Below are 17,914 nucleotides of genomic sequence, written 5' to 3' on the forward strand. Positions count from 1 at the left end.
GGGCTTAGAACACTTGATTTATCAGGCAATTCCTTCAATGGGAGCTTGCCTGATGGTCTGTCTAATCTACAGAAACTCTCAGTTCTTAACTTGAGAAATAATCGACTTGATGGTCGAATTCCAGCTTCAATTGGCAATGTTTCTTCACTCAGTGAGCTTGATTTGTCCTACAACAATTTCACTGGAGAAATTCCTAATTCTCTTGGTGACTTGCCAAATCTTGTTGCTTTCAATGTCTCATATAACAACCTGTCTGGCCCTGTTCCCACCGAACTTTCCCAAAAGTTCAACTCAAGTGCCTTTGCGGGCAATCTTCAGCTCTGTGGTTATAGCCCTTCCACCCCTTGTCCCATTTCCCCCTCGCAAGCTCCCCCACCAGCTCCATCAGCCATGAAGCGAGGTCGAAAACTGAGTACTAAAGACATCATTCTAATTGCAGCAGGAGCTCTTCTCATAATCTTGCTGATCATTTGCTGCATTCTTATCTGCTGTCTGATAAGGAAACGAAAAGCGGCAAAAGAAGCCAAGGCTGGCCTGGCAGCCGGCAAGGCTGCTGCAGGGGGTGTGGTGTTCCGCCGACAGCCAGTGAAGTTGAGGCAAGTGGAGAGACAGGAGGGAAACTTGTGCACTTTGATGGGCCCTTGGTTTTTAGTGCTGATGATCTTTTGTGTGCCACCGCAGAGATCATGGGCAAAAGCACATATGGAACAGTGTACAAGGCTACAATGGAAGATGGAATTCAGGTTGCTGTCAAGAGATTGAGAGAAAAGATAACAAAAGGGCAAAGAGAGTTTGAGATTGAGGTCAATGCACTTGGAAAGATTAGACATCCCAATCTTCTTGCCCTTAGAGCTTATTATTTAGGTCCAAAGGGAGAAAAGCTGCTCGTTTTCGACTATATGCCTAAAGGGAGTCTTGCTACTTTCTTACATGGTGAGTGAAGTAAAAGATTTCTTCATTCAATGTTGTTCTAATTGTCCAAATGAGCTAACCAATGATCTGTCTCTATTTGCAGCTCGAGCCCCTGATACACCGATTGATTGGCCGACCAGGATGAAAATTGCGAAAGGGATGACAAGAGGGCTCCTTTACCTTCACAACAATGTCAATATCATTCATGGAAATCTTACATCAAGCAATGTCCTTCTTGATGAACATACAAATGCGAAAATAGCAGATTACGGCCTGTCTCGGCTAATGACAGCAGCAGCAAATGCAAATGTGATAGCTACTGCTGGAGCATTAGGATACAGGGCGCCTGAGCTTTCCAAGCTCAAGAAAGCCACCACCAAGACCGACATTTACAGCCTCGGTGTGATCATATTAGAACTCCTAACTGGGAAGTCTCCGGGAGAGGCATTGAATGGGGTGGACTTGCCTCAGTGGGTCGCCTCAATCGTGAAAGAGGAGTGGACGAACGAGGTTTTCGACGTGGAGCTTATGAGGGATGCAACAGTTATAGGTGATGAGTTGTTGAACACACTAAAACTGGCTCTGCATTGTGTCGATCCATCACCATCGGCTCGACCGGAAGCTCATCAGATACTGCAGCAACTGGAAGAGATCAGACCAGAAACCGCTACCAGCTCTGGCGACGACGGCGGAGCAATCCCATCCTCTAGTGACTAAGAAGCCTCTGCCCACAGGTTAAATTTAAGTATTAGCTGGTGGAGATGATGGTTGGGGGACCATTACTATTAGTGTGCCACTATTCTATTCTTTCATTCTTGAAATTTTTATGCCATGCAGTTAGTTCTTTTCTCCTGTAGTGTGTATATTTGGTTGGAATGGCAATTTTGCAAGGAAAGGGACTTGAATGGATGTGAATCCTTCTTAATTCCATCCCTCTTTGGTAGTTGAAAATGAAGTGAGACTAAAAAATGAAATTACTTGTTCACACTCATCTTCTTTTCTTTTATTGCATAATCAATTATTGTATAATTGTTGCTCCTCCAGCTGTAATTCTTAAGTATTGTAGGTAGATCAATAGCTGCAATAACTCTTTGTCCACTGAAATCAAACTTTGGGTAAAAAGAATCTATATCTCTTGAAATGAAGTCTAATCACATTAACATAATTTTATCTTTTGCAAAATTACAAATATATGTTTTGATTTATAGTTATAATCACAACTATATATTTATATATTTTTTTTTCCGGGGGCAAAAACATGGGCTGTTGGTTAATTACATGAGTGAAATAGCAAAACATACTATATCCGACTCCAAAAATTGCTCACTTAATTCATTCCAAATTGCAAAGAAAATCTGGAACCAAACTCTTTGACATACGATAAAATCCATCGCCAAAGTTTGAAGTACACTAACAGTTTGCAAGACTTGGGAAGCTGTTTAGAAGTAGACAATAAGCATGAAATATGAGCAAGAAACTCAATTAGTTTAGTCTACATGAAGATGAGAAGAATCTCCCTCACTAACTTCAGAGAAACAACAGCTCACTAATTTTATCAACATTTCTGTGTGTTCAACTAGAATATACGCCTCAAGTACAAAGGATAACAGAGGGAAAAAGGGTTTAATACCAATGAAGAAAAGCTAACAAGAAAAACAAATATTTACGACCAGCTCTCCTGCTATCATTTTTTTGCATATCCACTCGTTTCTTCAGCAACTGTCTCCCAAACACTTGCCATCTTCTCAGCATATCCAGCCTGTTATCGTCAACAGGGTCAAAACTAGTCTCTGTTGACCCCTTTTAACATATCAAACCACAAATTGCAGTAGAGTAGGGAAAATGAAACAAAATGCAGCCAAGGCAGATATCAATACTGATTACGAAGTAGAGAAGTAGCTTTCTCCAAACAGACTTATTATTGTATTAACTATTTCTTGAGAACAGCAGCATAGATTAAATGCACCAGCCAACGGGCCCCAAAAGGAACCAATTTAAGGAATGAAATAAAGGGATTATTTGAAGATTGTCTGCAAGCCAAATGGTAAAATTTCCTATTAACTTGAGCATTACCTTTCTCATATTTGGATTGGTTCTGGTGACCAATCTTGTTTTATTTTCTGAACAGCAGCACAGAAGAAACAGGAAATGGACTACAACACCCTATAACAAAAATGCAATTTTTGGTCTTCCTTGATCTGGTCTAAATAGGTTCAGATGCATTTTAACTGCACCTGGATTTGAGGAAATTGATTAAAGTCAAATGTTTAATTCTGGTTCACTGGTAGTATGCCTTTAGTGACTTATTTGGAAGTCGCCACAGTAAGTTTACATATTTCCTGTCAAAATCTTGAGTGGAAAAGCCACCTAATACAAGAAGCTCATTAACAATTTAACTTTCAAATCCCAAGATATCACCAGAAATATCAGACAAGAAAACTAGATCTGCTTGTTGCAAATAATGAAAACAATATATAGTTTAATGAGACTAGGGAAACAGACTCAAGTTTAGCGAATGTAACAGCATAAATAGTACGAAACAATGATACCTGATTGACAATGAATCCTTTCAGCATGTTCACAAAATCATCATGCCTCTCTTTATCTAGTCTCTCAAGTTCATTTCTATTATTTTCCTGCATATCAAATATAGATTCTTCAATCAATAATCAACTTCCAATGAAAATAATTAAATGTATAAAGTTGCAGTAGTTCAAATGCAACAATGAATTTATGGTCATAAGGTAAACATACAAAGTGAGAATTTGTTGTTGTAGACTGATTCAGAAAACAAGGATAGAAGAGTGTATTAATTGTTCGTTATATCCAAGGTTCCTATTTGGAGCATCAAATGTTCATTCAGCCGAATTTACAACCTGAAAGCGACCTGAACTTTGTCACCCATCATAAAAACCTAATCATGTAAATGGAGAGAGAATTCGACACATTTTCACCACACATAAATTAGAAACCACTAGAGGCAGGCATTAATGCATGATGAGAGTATAATATGGAAGAAAAAAATCATTTGAAAAAGCTTATTGTATGCCAAGTTACTAAAGCTTATTGACATATAGCAATCAGACAATGAAGAAACTAAGAAGTTGAAAATCCTAGGATAGAGAGTATAATGTCAACATAAGTTTCAAGAAGCACAACTACTTCTGCGAAGTAATCAATCTGCATATCTGCTTCATACAGCATAAATACTAATATATAGCCAAAGTAAATCTTTGAACACCCATCATCTTTCAATCAAATAGAATTTAAGCAACGTTAGAATTTTACAACAACGTGGATGATGATAAAAAGGGCAATCATAAAACAAAAACTTGTCATCTTAGTTTTCTATGGACCAAGTATTGTAAGAATGAAATGCATAGTAAGTTTTTGCAATGGACTCAATGCTAAAGGGAAATATGCAAAGGAGGACCAACTTGATCCAGAGATTCAGAGATACAAACTTACAGAAGCAAAAGATGCTCATAGTGAAACATGAAGTTCAACCAACAGCATCACATAAATGACAATATCGGTGAGGCACATGAAACCACTAAGTATATTATATTTAACTTCTCTTTCTGAATTACCAGGTTAGAGAACCTACCTTGACTCGTTCATATTCTCTGATTGCACAAGTTTTAGCTTCCTCTGTTACTCTTACAGTTTCTCGCAGCTCCTCTATTTTCCGAATCCTTGAGCTGTCCCCACCAAATATCTTCGATGAAGCAGCTTCAAGTTTTTCTATTCTTGAATGCAATGATGACAAATCTGATAAAAGAGTTTGTACAGTCAGAAAAGCACTTGATCGGTCTGAAAAGGCATTGTTGACAGCTAGCATCATCCCGAGATATTCATGAAGTTTGTCCTGCATTACTTAAAAGATTTAGATAGACTAGAATCTGTAGGGAATTTATGCTTTTAACATGAACAAAATGAAGTAAAGGCATGATTATTGTTACAGAAACCAACGGCACAAATTGCAAATACACAAAGATCTGAAACCCCACATATAGAAAATCTATAGAACCGTAAAACTTAGAATCCAACTTATTAATATTCCAAGCCACATGAAATAGCAATTGATTTACCAAATGTTTGACAGTTTGAGCATTTAATTCCCGATATAATCTGCTTGCTTTAACTGCAGCTGTAGCCACATTTTTCATGTCTGCAGCACATGCTCTTTGAGAATCATAAATCGCCTCCTCTGTCTCAAACTTGGTTAATTTGACAAAAGCTAGCCCCAGTTGACCCATTGTCTCTCCAATGTCTTGCTGGGCTTTCACAAGTGACTCTGCCTGAAAAACAATAGAGACCATAAATCACAGTTTCCTTAACATGACACTGAAAGAACTCCCTAAAAATAAATATTACAGTAATTCATGGATTACATAGTTAAGTCTTTCAGCAAACCTAGCATAAACCCAACTTCAACCACTTAAACCAATGAATCAAATGAAAGAAATCCTCAAGGATATAATGGAAAAATGTCAGGGTTGTAACAAAAGCATAAAACATACAAAACAACAACTTTTTTGACATATTAAACAATCATTACATCTAAACTTTTTTCAAATAATTTGGGAAGCCAACTTTTTTTATGCCTAATGCTATTTGCCAAATCTGCATTCACAATTCAAATGTTGTAAAGTAAAAATCAAACGATAGTACCAAAAGAAGCTGTTAACCGTAGCACAAATCTTCAAGTGGCGAAACTTAAAAGGTCAAAACATTGAATAAACACCAAAGAAAAAGCAAAAGGTCCAAGAAAAGGTGCATGAACATTGAGCTCCCTGATTCCTTTTGCTCTGCACAAAGTCTCTCTTACCCCAACCACATAAAATCTATAGCACCCTATAATACCCATGAAATACCAATAAATCATAACCAGCAATATCCAAATGGCGGAAGCACCACCAGCACCCCTGTCTACTAGATTTGGGTTCAAAATTTTGATAGAAACACCATAGCAATTGCTATCTATTGCTGTATTAACATGCTAGCTGAAACAAAGCCGCTACATAGGTCATTCCACCTTAATGCGCCACTGCACCCATTTTAAGGTAAGCCTGGAACAGCTGTTTTTATTAATCATGCTTAAAACAAAACTCGCACCATCTCAACCAACAAACATATATGGTTTTGCAACTCAAAGATATTTCAATCTTTTTACATCTAAACATGAAACAAAACATAATTTAGACCTTCATAATCCAATTGTGGATTTCCAAGCTCATCAATTGAACTTCATTATCATCCAATGCAGGGCCATAAATACAAAACTCTCACATTACTGAGTAATGCATGCAATGCAGATGCATGATTACGTAAATTTAGTTAGCATCTAGTTGGAGTATACATGATAAAAGAGGAACAAGATATGACCTGCTGAGAAACATTAATCAGTTGCTGCTCGAAATCCTGCAGTTTTGCTTTCTTTTCAAAAAATTCCTTATCATCCTCGACAATTGGGGGCTTTGCTCCACCCCAATCATTGGCCACTGATTGCTTCAACTCCTTAAAAATCCTCAACAAGTCCCTCCCACCCTTGGTGGGCTGTGTCACCTCGCTCATATTGGATGCGCCCCCATCCAAACTCTTTCCACCAAGCAGCTGCTTCGGCAGCCTAGCCGCCCCATCTAACATTCTTGATGCTACATCAGTTGTCCTCACCAGCGTCATTTTTCCAGAAGCCTCCAAGAAAACCCGTAATTCCTCACTCTTCCTTATCACCGGGTGTGCAGCTAGTCGCCTCAAATACTTCTCCAATGCTGCGCGCCTTTGCTCTACAAATTCATTCTTCTGCATCACCTGACTCTCAACAACACTCTTATCCGGCCTCAAAGGTATAAAGTACCCACGATAACTCTCTGCTAACCTATCCGATAGTGCAACAACATCCTTAAACCTTCTCCTGACATTAAATTCTGTCCCACTAAACTCCGGCATATTTGTAAAAGTTGTAATCAAATACGTAAAGTAAGAACTTCCTCCCGGCACAAGAGACGCTGATTGCTCCAGCTCCCTTTGTGGATCCGAAACTGAGATTTTAAGGTAGTATGATGAAGACGAAGGCGATGCCAATGCGGAGCCGTCCTGGCCGTTCATGTCACCAGAATCGACAGAATCGAAGTCAAAAGATCGGAAAACGGCTTCTGCATAAGAAGGGGGATCAAGAATGGAGTGGATTGTACTAGGACTGGGATTTAGGGCTTGTTTCGAAGGGGAAGGCTGCAAAGGATCAGTGTCATTGGTGGGGATATCAACGAACTGAGATGAGGAGAGGGGGTCGTCAGGAAACGATTTCGAGCCATCGGATGGCGGTGAGAAATCATCTGCTAGGACTATCGACGCCATTTGCTCTTTCGACGCGTAGAGATGCGCTTCCTCGTAGCCCTGGTTCTCATAGCCCATCATTATTTTTCACTTTTCCTCAACTGGGCTTCCTTAGTTTTGCAAATTTTCTCCAAGATTTCAAGAAAATTACAAGGTCTGTAAGAAATGAGGTGATTCAGCTAGAGTATGATGTACGATGGTGACATTTCTAGTAATTGGAGTTTCCGATGTTTAATGAGGCGGATGGGGTTAGAGTAACAGTGGAGCAGGGATTTGGCCACGGCCTAGGGTGGTGCGGAGGCCGGGTACGGTGGTGGGACGACGGAGGTCAATGGGGGTGAGGTTGGGGGAAGAGAGATTTTAGTTTCCGGGGATTAGAAGGAAAGTGAAGTAAAGATAAAATGAAGAGGATGACTTGGTGTTGCCACGTGATTAACACGTGTAGAAGGAACATTTCGATCATTTTCAAAAATTAAAAAAATAAAAATGAAAGGAAAAATGACAACCATTTCAGATAATTATACTTACCAGATTCCCTACATTATGTTACTGTTATACTGACATATAAACAAATATTATGATTTATATATATATATATGTATATATACTTAGATAATATGACATGTATTATTTGCGTACATATAATCAATTAAATACCACGTAAATTTTAAAATATAAAAAAAGAAAAATTCACTCACAAATACTAGTTTGCGGCATCACAATATCAATATTTTTGTTGTGTCGATAATACTCATAAATTAGCTTTTTTTAAAATATAATATATTATTTTTTATATTTTATTTAATTACATTATATTATAAATATAAAATATTATTTACTAAAATATACATAACGACGGCGTGCCATAAATACTAATATATATAAAAATAAAATAAATGATGAACATGTATAAAAATGTAAGATAAACATAATAATATATTAAAAATTAAAAGAGAATGTCTGTCATTTGAAATAAATAAATAATTAGAGTATAATGAGTAGTTTAAAATTTAATGCAGATGGTAGTCAATTGTGAGTGAAAAGTTTTTTTTTTTTTTAATATTAATATAGATATTATAATATATTGAGTACAAATAATTCATGCCAAACCAATGATCAGATTGGGTCGTGTTGATTGGATCCATTGGGCTGAAGAACCTCCAATTACGCCCAATCAAAGATTAGATAAGCGTACAATTAAGTTTAAAACTTGGGGAAAGACTTGGGCTGCCCCATTCCCAAAACTACAAATGGCCCACCACATATCTGGGCTAAAATCAGTTGCTGAATAGCTAGACAGGCGCAACGGCCCATTTACATTTTCTATCCTTTATAGGTTTGTTTATAGGAACACATACAATCAATTCTTCCAAGCGAATGTTTGATTGGTAAGATTGAGCAATCACAATTAAAAGGTGGTGAATTTGAGTCCCACGAATGTAGTTTTATAGTATTAGAAAGAGGTGCGAGAGGGTTGTAAAAACCCAACCCTAACCACATAAATAAAATATTCTAGTTCAAATTGAGTTCGATTGCGTTGATAACATAGCAAGAGTTATTTTAATTATTATGTAACTGGTCACTCTTTCTAAATTACAAACTAATCATATGGATATCATTTGTCACACATCCTTAATTTATAATTGAAAAATTGGATAATTACACTCCCCTTTCCTGAGCTTTGGTGTAATTACACATAAAATTCTTGTGGTTTGAGAAATTACATTCAATATATTTGATATTTGTTTTTGTCTAACAAATAAATCCACTCGTTAGTCAATGTTCATGAATTTGTTGAATTAACAAAAAAATAATCTACATTTACTCTTGATTATTGATTTATTACATATCAAATAAAATTTGTTATGACCAAATTACCCTTATACGTCTTCACGTGTTAATGCATGTGAGAAAGTATATATTTACCATTATAAGGATAGTTTAATCAGAAAAAAAAAATTGTTTGACCTGCCTAAGTCAGTAATTAATCAATCGAGGGAAAATATCATTTTTTGTTAATATCAATAAATTCAACAAATTTTAACTAATTGAGGGATTTATTCATTAGATAGAAGCAAATATCAAAAATATTAAATATAATTTTTCAAATCGTATAAAATTTATATATAATTACATCAAATATATATATATAAAAAAAAACAGAATGTAAATATCCCTTAAAAAAGTTTCAAACTTAGGAAACAGAGCACATTGACTCTGTGGCAAAGCAGTGATGCCCGGACAAGACGTGCAACCAAAAAAGTTGCGGAAAAGATGGTACCAAGTTGCAATCAAGACACAGTTGATTTCATAGTAAAAAAAGGTTGTTAAAATTGGACTTAATAATTAAAACTACCCACAACACTACAATTTTCCTAAGTAAATAATTAAACCTCCTTAATTAGTTGTTCTTCTGTCAATTTTAATTTTCCTTTTTTCCCACTATGCTTAACGACTTAAACGCATGCAATTTTTTTTCATGCAAAGTCGCTAACAAACCTTAACCTACTACAGCACACGTTTTTCTCTTTTCTTGTTCAACCATCTAAATCCCCATAATTAATTTCTCCCTCTTTTTCTTTGATTCAAAGTGATCTCAATGCTGCTTATGTGGATTTTTGGATGGATCATCCTTAAGACTTTTTCCATCAATTTCTAGAAATTATATTATACATCCAATGAGTTTATATACACCTATTAGTGCCTTGTAATAACTTGTTCGAATGCGGTAAATATACGCTACGATAATAATCGAGAGTGGTGTTCGAGTGGTTAATTTCAAGTTTATGTATTAATATTCTGATGAATACAAATATTACATGTTTAAATTTCTTTGCTTGTTTTTATAAATATTTATTTGGTAATTAACTGCGTGTCGGAAATTAAAAAGTTAGTACTGTTGGGTCTTCTATATTTAGGTTTTGATCGTGTTGAACTGATAGGATTGGTGTTCGTGTTGGCCATTCAATTGCCCCCTATATATCTTTAATAATTAAACGCACAAGTCCGAAAACTGCGTAAGGAGAGCTGGAGAGTTGTTACCCTATTGTTATCCTTTTCTTTCAATCGTAGGTAAATTATAAAGGTCTCTTCTGAAGTTTGTTATAATTATAAATATCTCTTATTGTTTGATGGGTATTTCTAATATTCAAATAATGAGAAGGTATTTATAAATATGCCAAAATTTTGAGGAGTCCGTTCTAATTTATCAAAAAAAAAAAAAAAGTAAGGGCAGGGGGTTGGAGGGCTGAATTTAGGGTTTCTTATTTTTCACTTTATGTTGCAAATTCTTACCATAACTTCAAATGTAAAATTACCCCGTACTCTTGCATTTAAGTACATACAACTCGAACATTTTACCACTCAATACAACAACAGATCAATACCTAAATAAATTTCAAATCAATTTTTTTTTTAAATTAAAACCAACGAATTATTATTTTTTAAGTAAATTGAGTATAATTATCAATTTCAAATATTTATGTCTAATATTTACTTAAGAATTACTTAAAAAATGACACCTACTATTAAAGTAGAATAACATCTTACATATTGGTGGGGTCGAACCAATGACCTTATAGTTTGGGCCTCAATTTCGTCAATCGACTTAGACCTCATCACCTTCAAATCGAGATATTATACATCGAAAAAAAATAAATAATAAGGTACTAGAAAAATAGATAAATAAATATTCACAAATTATAAAATAACTAAAAGTGTTCAACCCGGCTAAAAGCTCAAGTTCGGCTGCATAGTGAATCATGTGATGCATCATCACAATTCAACCACAATTACTTAAAACTGTGGTAATTACATTTGGTGTGAATACAGTTGTTTGGTGATGTAATAAATGCTAATCAATCTTCTCTTACATCTTACTTTAATTAACACAAACCACACACTACTTTAGAATTTGAAATTCATTTTTCTTTTTGCCCAACCCCCCTCTTTTCTTTAAAGTATGATATTATGTAACATATTTAAATTTAAAATATTAGGTCAATACATTATTGAACGTTCAAGCAAGATAAATAAACAAAAAACTACTATAAAAATAAACATATATTTACATTAATGAGATTTTGATCCCACAACCTTTTAATTATAAAATCTCACGCTTACAAATGAGTAAAGGCCCCCATTGACTCTTTTTACCGCCTTAGATCGTACAAAATACTTATACAAAATAACATAAATTTGGCTATGGGGTGTCTTATTCAAATGGTAATGTTGATTTCTCAAAATTAAAAATTTATGAATATTTAGATGCTATAAATACCAATACCCTGCTATTTTACATAATAACTTCTAAATGTATTTGATCGATATTTAAAATCTGAATGTTCTAATAATCAAATATGTAAAATTTATTATTATCGGTTACACAACTCATAGTTGTAAAGTCAAAATTGCAAATCAGTCTCCCAAAATTTCAACAAAAAGAAATGATTTATGAAGTGCAAAATTAAATAATTGGATGATATAATAATAATAATAAAAAAAGGGTAACATTATTTGCTGACTTCGACAACCTAATTAGTATAGTTAACTTGTCGTTATGGACTTCTCTAACTGAATGTAGTTTTATATGACTAAATCAAATCTCCACACTACACATTAATCATTATTAAATTAAATTGTCAAACAAAGACTTTCTCCGTCCACTTAGGTCATATCGACGGTCGTCATCTAATTCGAATTTTAATCCAAATTTAAATTTGAAGTTTTTAAATGCCTAAATTGATCACCTACAGCCATTCATACTAGATCAAATTCTTATCATAATTGAAACACACTCGGTATATATTTACAATTAATTTAATTTTAAATATATTTGTTTATAATACAACGAATAAAATAAAATAAATAGATGATCAAAACTAATAAAATAATTAATTTTGAATGTATGTAAATGAAAATTATTGATAAAATTCTAAATTTATTTCTTACCTCCCATTTACTCTACTTTGTTAAAGACGTATTAATTAACAGTTATTTTTATACTTTTTTGTCTAAAAATTAATTATTCAATTGCAAATCCAAAATCATTCTCATGTCTAACCTTACTTTATTTCTTTTTTTTTTTTTGGGTCGAAAATTATATGTATGTATTTATATATTTTCTGTAGTGAAAGTAAGAAAAAAGGAGGGGCAGAATGTAAAATGATGAAACTTCGAGGATGGTTTAGCAATACTAAGAACCAGTCAAAGTTAGCATGAAAAAATCGAAGGACAAACTAAAAAGAAATAATGATTTGAACGCACATACATTTGTCATAAGAAAGTTACTAATTACATTACTTGGCAAAATTGAAGAGGAAATTGGTGCACTAATTTCACTTATTCTTAATGTCAAGTTAGTTTGGATTTTCCTATGTAGACCGAATGCAAAAATATGAGACAGTATAATCATGTCAGATCAATATAATACATACAAATTTCAATACTAAAATGTCTTAATTATCTTACTCATTGACGTTAAATTGTATATCAATCATATAATTTTCTTACGAAGTGATCTATTTCAATCCCATCAAATGTAATAATGTTGGAAAAGATTACAAAGAAAAGTGAAGTGTAATATATAGGAATTAAATTCCTATACTTGGGTGGGAAAACATGGATACAAGGAAGAACCTTGGAACACTAGAAATGTACATGCATGGCAAAGAATTTATTAACAAACAACACATGTTATTGTAATAATTAACCACAAAACATGACTACAATTTGAGACAAAAAAAAGGAAAGAAAAGCTTAAGAAGAAAGCAAAAAAAATTATTGAGTTTGATGGAGCAGTGGGTGCAACAACTCTTCCTACAGGGTTGAACAAAGTTTTTTGCCCACTAATCATACTATCAAAACCTAATCTGCCAACCTCAGAACCACCCCCATCTCTCCTAATTCTTCACTATAAGAGCAAGTCCTCTCTTTCACTCTCCCACAAGCAAACACACCACTACTCACTTCCAATTCATCTGCAGAAGAAGAGAGAGAACGATACTGGTAGGCGAAAATGGAGGCATTGAGAAGCAAATACAGCAACCCTTTTAGCTCTTTCTTCTTCTTCTACTTCTTCTCCGCTGTCTTTCTGATCTTTCATGCATTGCCCACGGCGGATGCAAAAACGCACTACCATGATTTTGTTGTAAGCCACCACTTAAGCTCATTTTCTTGGTGTTTTGGTGTGAAGATGGGATTGCAATCAGTAGTGAATGTTAATGGTGTGAACTGTAACAGGTGCAAGCGACTCCAGTGAAGAGGCTGTGCAAAACCCACAACGCGATAACGGTGAATGGGATGTATCCAGGGCCGACGTTGGAAGTGAACAACGGCGACACTCTGGTGGTCAATGTTGTTAACAGAGCTCGTTACAATGTAACTATTCATTGGTAAGTGCTTATGCATGCATGCATGCATGATTGCATTACTCTTCTCTATATTCATGCCTATGAAGTAAATATTAAGGAATGAAGTCTTTACTTGTTACAAAAAAGTTCATCGGTGCGGCACCCTTTTATAGTAATACTTTATATACATTACAATCCTGGAAACTAGACGGTTGTGATATAAAACAGTACTGTAGAGTGTAACTATTTAAAATTCTAAGATGCAGTGATTTTTATAATTTATAATATATTCAAATCTGGGAATGTCTATATATAATAATTCCACTAGGACAAATGTGTTGTGTAATGTAAAGCAGTACTGTAGGGTGTGTTACTTTAATTTTTCTAAAATTTAGAATTTCTGGTAATTCACTCAAATTTCAAGAAGAATTTATTTAATAATCCCAAATATTAGCGTTCACGAGTTGTTCTTTTTCCTTAAAAAAGATTCCAATTTTGTGTTCTACCAATGCATAGGCATGGAGTGCGTCAAATAAGAACTGGATGGGCTGATGGACCAGATTTTGTGACTCAATGCCCTATAAGACCAGGAGGGAGTTACACATACCGGTTTACAATCCAGGGGCAAGAAGGCACACTCTGGTGGCATGCCCACAGCTCGTGGCTGCGAGCCACCGTGTATGGTGCTTTGATCATCCGCCCTAAAGAAGGAGAATCATATCCTTTCCCCAAGCCAAAACGGGAAACTTCCCTTCTTCTTGGTAATCAATCAATCTTGCTCTTTCTCTTTCTCTCTCCCTCTCTCTCTCTCTGGATTGTGAATGAATGGCTGTGATGGTGATCAGGTGAATGGTGGGACGCGAACCCCGTTGATGTTGTGAGACAAGCCACAAGAACAGGAGCAGCCCCTAATGTTTCTGATGCTTACACGATTAATGGACAACCTGGTGATTTATACAATTGCTCCAGCAAAGGTTAGTTCGTGAAGGTTTTTTGCTTCTTTTGCAACTCCATTTATATATTTAAGAATATCTCAAATGGAAAAAATAGTCAAATAAGGAGGAAAAAGAAATCAATTAAAGAAAGCTAAATAAATCATTTTCCCGTATCATTTGGACCACAAAGACTACTAGGCCAACCTATGTTGACTAACATGGGGTATTATACCTTATGTAATTTGATGCAGAGACGATAACCGTGCCAGTGGATTCCGGAGAGACAAATCTTCTCAGGGTTGTTAATTCTGCGCTCAATCAACAGCTTTTCTTCAAAGTTGCTAATCATAAGCTTACGGTGGTTGGAGCTGATGCCTCATACGTGAAACCCTTCACCACCTCAGTCCTCATGCTCGGACCAGGCCAGACCACTGATGTACTTATAACTGCTGATCAGCCACCCGCCAGGTACTACATCGCTGCACGAGCCTATGCCAGCGCTCAAGGAGCACCTTTCGATAATACCACCACCACAGCCATTCTTGAATATGAATCTGCTGGTTGCCCCGCCAAATGTGTAGTGAAACCCGTTATGCCTGCAATGCCAGCATTTAATGACACAGCCACCGCAACTGCCTTCACCACCAGGTTCAGAAGCCCAAGACGAGTGCCTGTACCCAACAACATTGATCACAATCTGTTTTTCACGGTTGGTCTGGGACTCAACAATTGCCCCCCTGGTGCCAGGCCTAGAAACTGTCAGGGCCCAAACGGAACTCGATTTGCTGCTAGCATGAACAATGTGTCTTTTGTGCTCCCATCCAACTTTTCCTTGCTGCAAGCACATCAGCAAGGTATACCTGGAGTTTTCACGACAGATTTTCCAGCAAACCCACCAGTGCAATTTGATTACACTGGTAACGTGAGCCGATCCCTTTGGCAACCTGTTCGGGGTACTAAGGTGTACAAGTTAAAATATGGGGAAACAGTGCAGTTGGTGTTGCAGGGAACAAGCATCTTCACAGCTGAAAACCACCCAATTCATCTTCATGGTTTTGATTTCTATATAATTGCTGAAGGCTTTGGAAATTTCAATCCAAGCAGAGATACAGCCAAATTTAATCTCGTGGATCCACCTCTCCGGAATACGGCAAGTTTACCCGTTGGTGGGTGGACAGTGATCAGATTTGTCGCTGACAATCCAGGTTAGCACAAGATTAAAAAGCATTTATAATATGTACTTCTATCATTCTCTTTCCTATGTTTCTCACATTGAAACACCCTAAACGTGAACAGGGGTCTGGCTGCTGCACTGTCACTTGGATGTCCACATTACCTGGGGTTTGGCAATGGCTTTCCTGGTGGAAAATGGTGTTGGTGAACTGCAAACATTAGAGCCCCCCCCAGCTGATCTTCCCGTCTGTTAGTAATATCGGCGGTGGATGTTCGCAATAAATTTTAATGCCCTGCAAGAAGGGCAACTAGTAATTTTCTTGTAACAGCATATGAATTATATTGTTTCTCCATATTTGGGGGCTAGTTTTTGTTTTTTCCCATTGTTTATTTGGTTATATAAGACCGGGCCAAGAAAGATGGTGCAACGTCTGCTAGCACAGAGCCACCATTTTCTAATCCTGGCATGTTCGTGATTGTAGTTATATATTTTTCCAGAGTTACTGAAAGAATCATATTTTTAATATTTGCAAATCCCTAAAACTGTTATACTCCATCTACATGTCCATTTGTGAAACTATTACCTCTCCTAGATTTAAATTATATAAGCAACTGAATGCAGAGCAAAAGAAGACAGGAAGCATATATAAGTGTATGAATCCTCTCAAAGAATCACTAGTTTCATATGATAACTCTGCAATTGTCACGATTTTATAGTAATTAATCTTTATTTTTAAGCCAAAACATTTCTAATCATGTGATTTTATTTGCATATTCAGCCAAAAGGGAAGATATGAGACAAGATGATAAAAATCAAGTTAAAATCGGAATTGAAGGCATAAAAAAGGAAAAAGGAGATTACAAGGCAATTTCTGCAAGATTGACTAAGCGTGTCCACGCTCAGTGGAGTGGTCGATTCGGGTGAAGAAGGAAAATGAGTGATTTTCGCAAGACAAAAAGAAATGAAGTGCTTAGATTTGGAAATGATTCCTTAAAATATGTTATTTATAATTTATTTACTTTTTTAGAATTAATTATGTATTTATCCTCCTACGTCTAGATTCATAGGAGATTTTTATCATAAATAAAGGGGGAGATCTCTTCATTTGAAGGGGGTTTGGTTGTTCGTGAAATTCAATATAATACCTTATTTGCTTAATTCACTCTCTCTTTTACTTTTAATTTATAACCGGAGTTAATGGAATTCCACTTTTTAGTGTGTTCTTCCATTAACATGTCCGCTAAATTCACTATTTTCTGGTTAAGGTATGGTGATTGCTTGATTCATAACATGTTGTGAGATCTAATCTGCACTTTTACACTTGTTAAATGAATATTCATGCTATTATTTGTGCTTTTATTACAAACGTCTGATTTATAAATGATTCCGCCGGTTATTCATTATCAAGAAGGTTTACTTAGCTAATTGGACTTTATAAATCCGTGTAATTGTTTATTTGGTTCAATGCTTATTGACAATGTAGCATGATTAATTATGCCATAGTAGTTAGTTATGTTATGGGGAATGCATGATCTAGTTTAAACGAATTATCCTCGTGGGAATTTATCGATTAGAATCAGGCTTTTCTAAATTTTAATGCTATTAATAGATTAAATCTTATGGACGTTCACAGGGTTGTCTGTTAATTAGAGATCTAGCCAACGATCGTACCTTAGCTGACGAAAAGGTAAGGAAAGACAAAATGTTAGGTCGTACCAACACTATAACTAGTTTATTTGTTTATATATGTGTTATTCTTGCATCAATGATCAACTCGCAAGAATCAAGCATGATCCTAGCCTTAACTGAAAAATCTCTCTCTCGTATCTTCGTAAGGTAATTTCAATTGTTTTCTAGCTTATTTAGTTTTTAATTATTTCTTTTTATCATCAAATCTCCCCCCATTATTTTTTTTTTCCTCAAAAAAATCAACTTAAAGCCGGTCTCTGTGGAATCGACCCTACTCCCACTTTCACAAGTGTTGTAGGAATTATTTTTTGTGATCTCGACACCCATCATTACAGAAGAATCAGCATTAAGAAGAAAACTGAATGCATGAAAAACCAGTAGAAATCTTAAAATAGCTAAACACTAAACATTTATATACAAAAGCATGTCTGAATTGAAAACATTCTATAATAAAGTAGCCACAACTATATGAGGAATGTAACACTTCACCAGCAGAACCACATTTCCAGCAAAAT

At 35.5% G+C, this 17,914-nt stretch overlaps 3 protein-coding genes across 3 annotated transcripts in view; 2 read left to right on the forward strand and 1 right to left on the reverse strand.

Annotated features, from left to right (window-relative positions):
* LOC105167010 (probable leucine-rich repeat receptor-like protein kinase IMK3) overlaps positions 1 to 1,895 on the forward strand; it is a gene marked incomplete in the record, with an annotated part of 3,230 nt that extends 1,335 nt beyond the window's left edge. Inside the window, 3 exon segments of the mRNA XM_011086561.2 lie at positions 1 to 580; positions 583 to 933; positions 1,016 to 1,895. Of these exon segments, the coding sequence (XP_011084863.2) occupies positions 1 to 580; positions 583 to 933; positions 1,016 to 1,629 (1,545 nt within the window).
* On the reverse strand, positions 2,346 to 7,638 carry LOC105167011 (sorting nexin 2B). Its single transcript, XM_011086562.2, has 5 exons — positions 6,301 to 7,638; positions 5,004 to 5,213; positions 4,520 to 4,780; positions 3,462 to 3,548; positions 2,346 to 2,671 (listed from the first exon to the last, which is right to left on the reverse strand). The coding sequence occupies exons 1-5, from the start codon at positions 7,330 to 7,332 to the stop codon at positions 2,597 to 2,599; spliced, it is 1,665 nt and encodes a 554-aa protein (XP_011084864.1). The 5' UTR covers positions 7,333 to 7,638; the 3' UTR covers positions 2,346 to 2,596.
* Positions 13,183 to 16,243, forward strand: LOC105167012 (laccase-12). Its single transcript, XM_011086563.2, has 6 exons — positions 13,183 to 13,399; positions 13,492 to 13,643; positions 14,118 to 14,362; positions 14,447 to 14,575; positions 14,788 to 15,741; positions 15,833 to 16,243. Exons 1-6 carry the CDS (start codon positions 13,268 to 13,270, stop codon positions 15,961 to 15,963), a joined length of 1,743 nt encoding a protein of 580 aa, XP_011084865.1. The 5' UTR covers positions 13,183 to 13,267; the 3' UTR covers positions 15,964 to 16,243.

This window comes from Sesamum indicum, linkage group LG7 (assembly GCF_000512975.1).
Source record: "Sesamum indicum cultivar Zhongzhi No. 13 linkage group LG7, S_indicum_v1.0, whole genome shotgun sequence".
NCBI lineage: Eukaryota > Viridiplantae > Streptophyta > Magnoliopsida > Lamiales > Pedaliaceae > Sesamum > Sesamum indicum.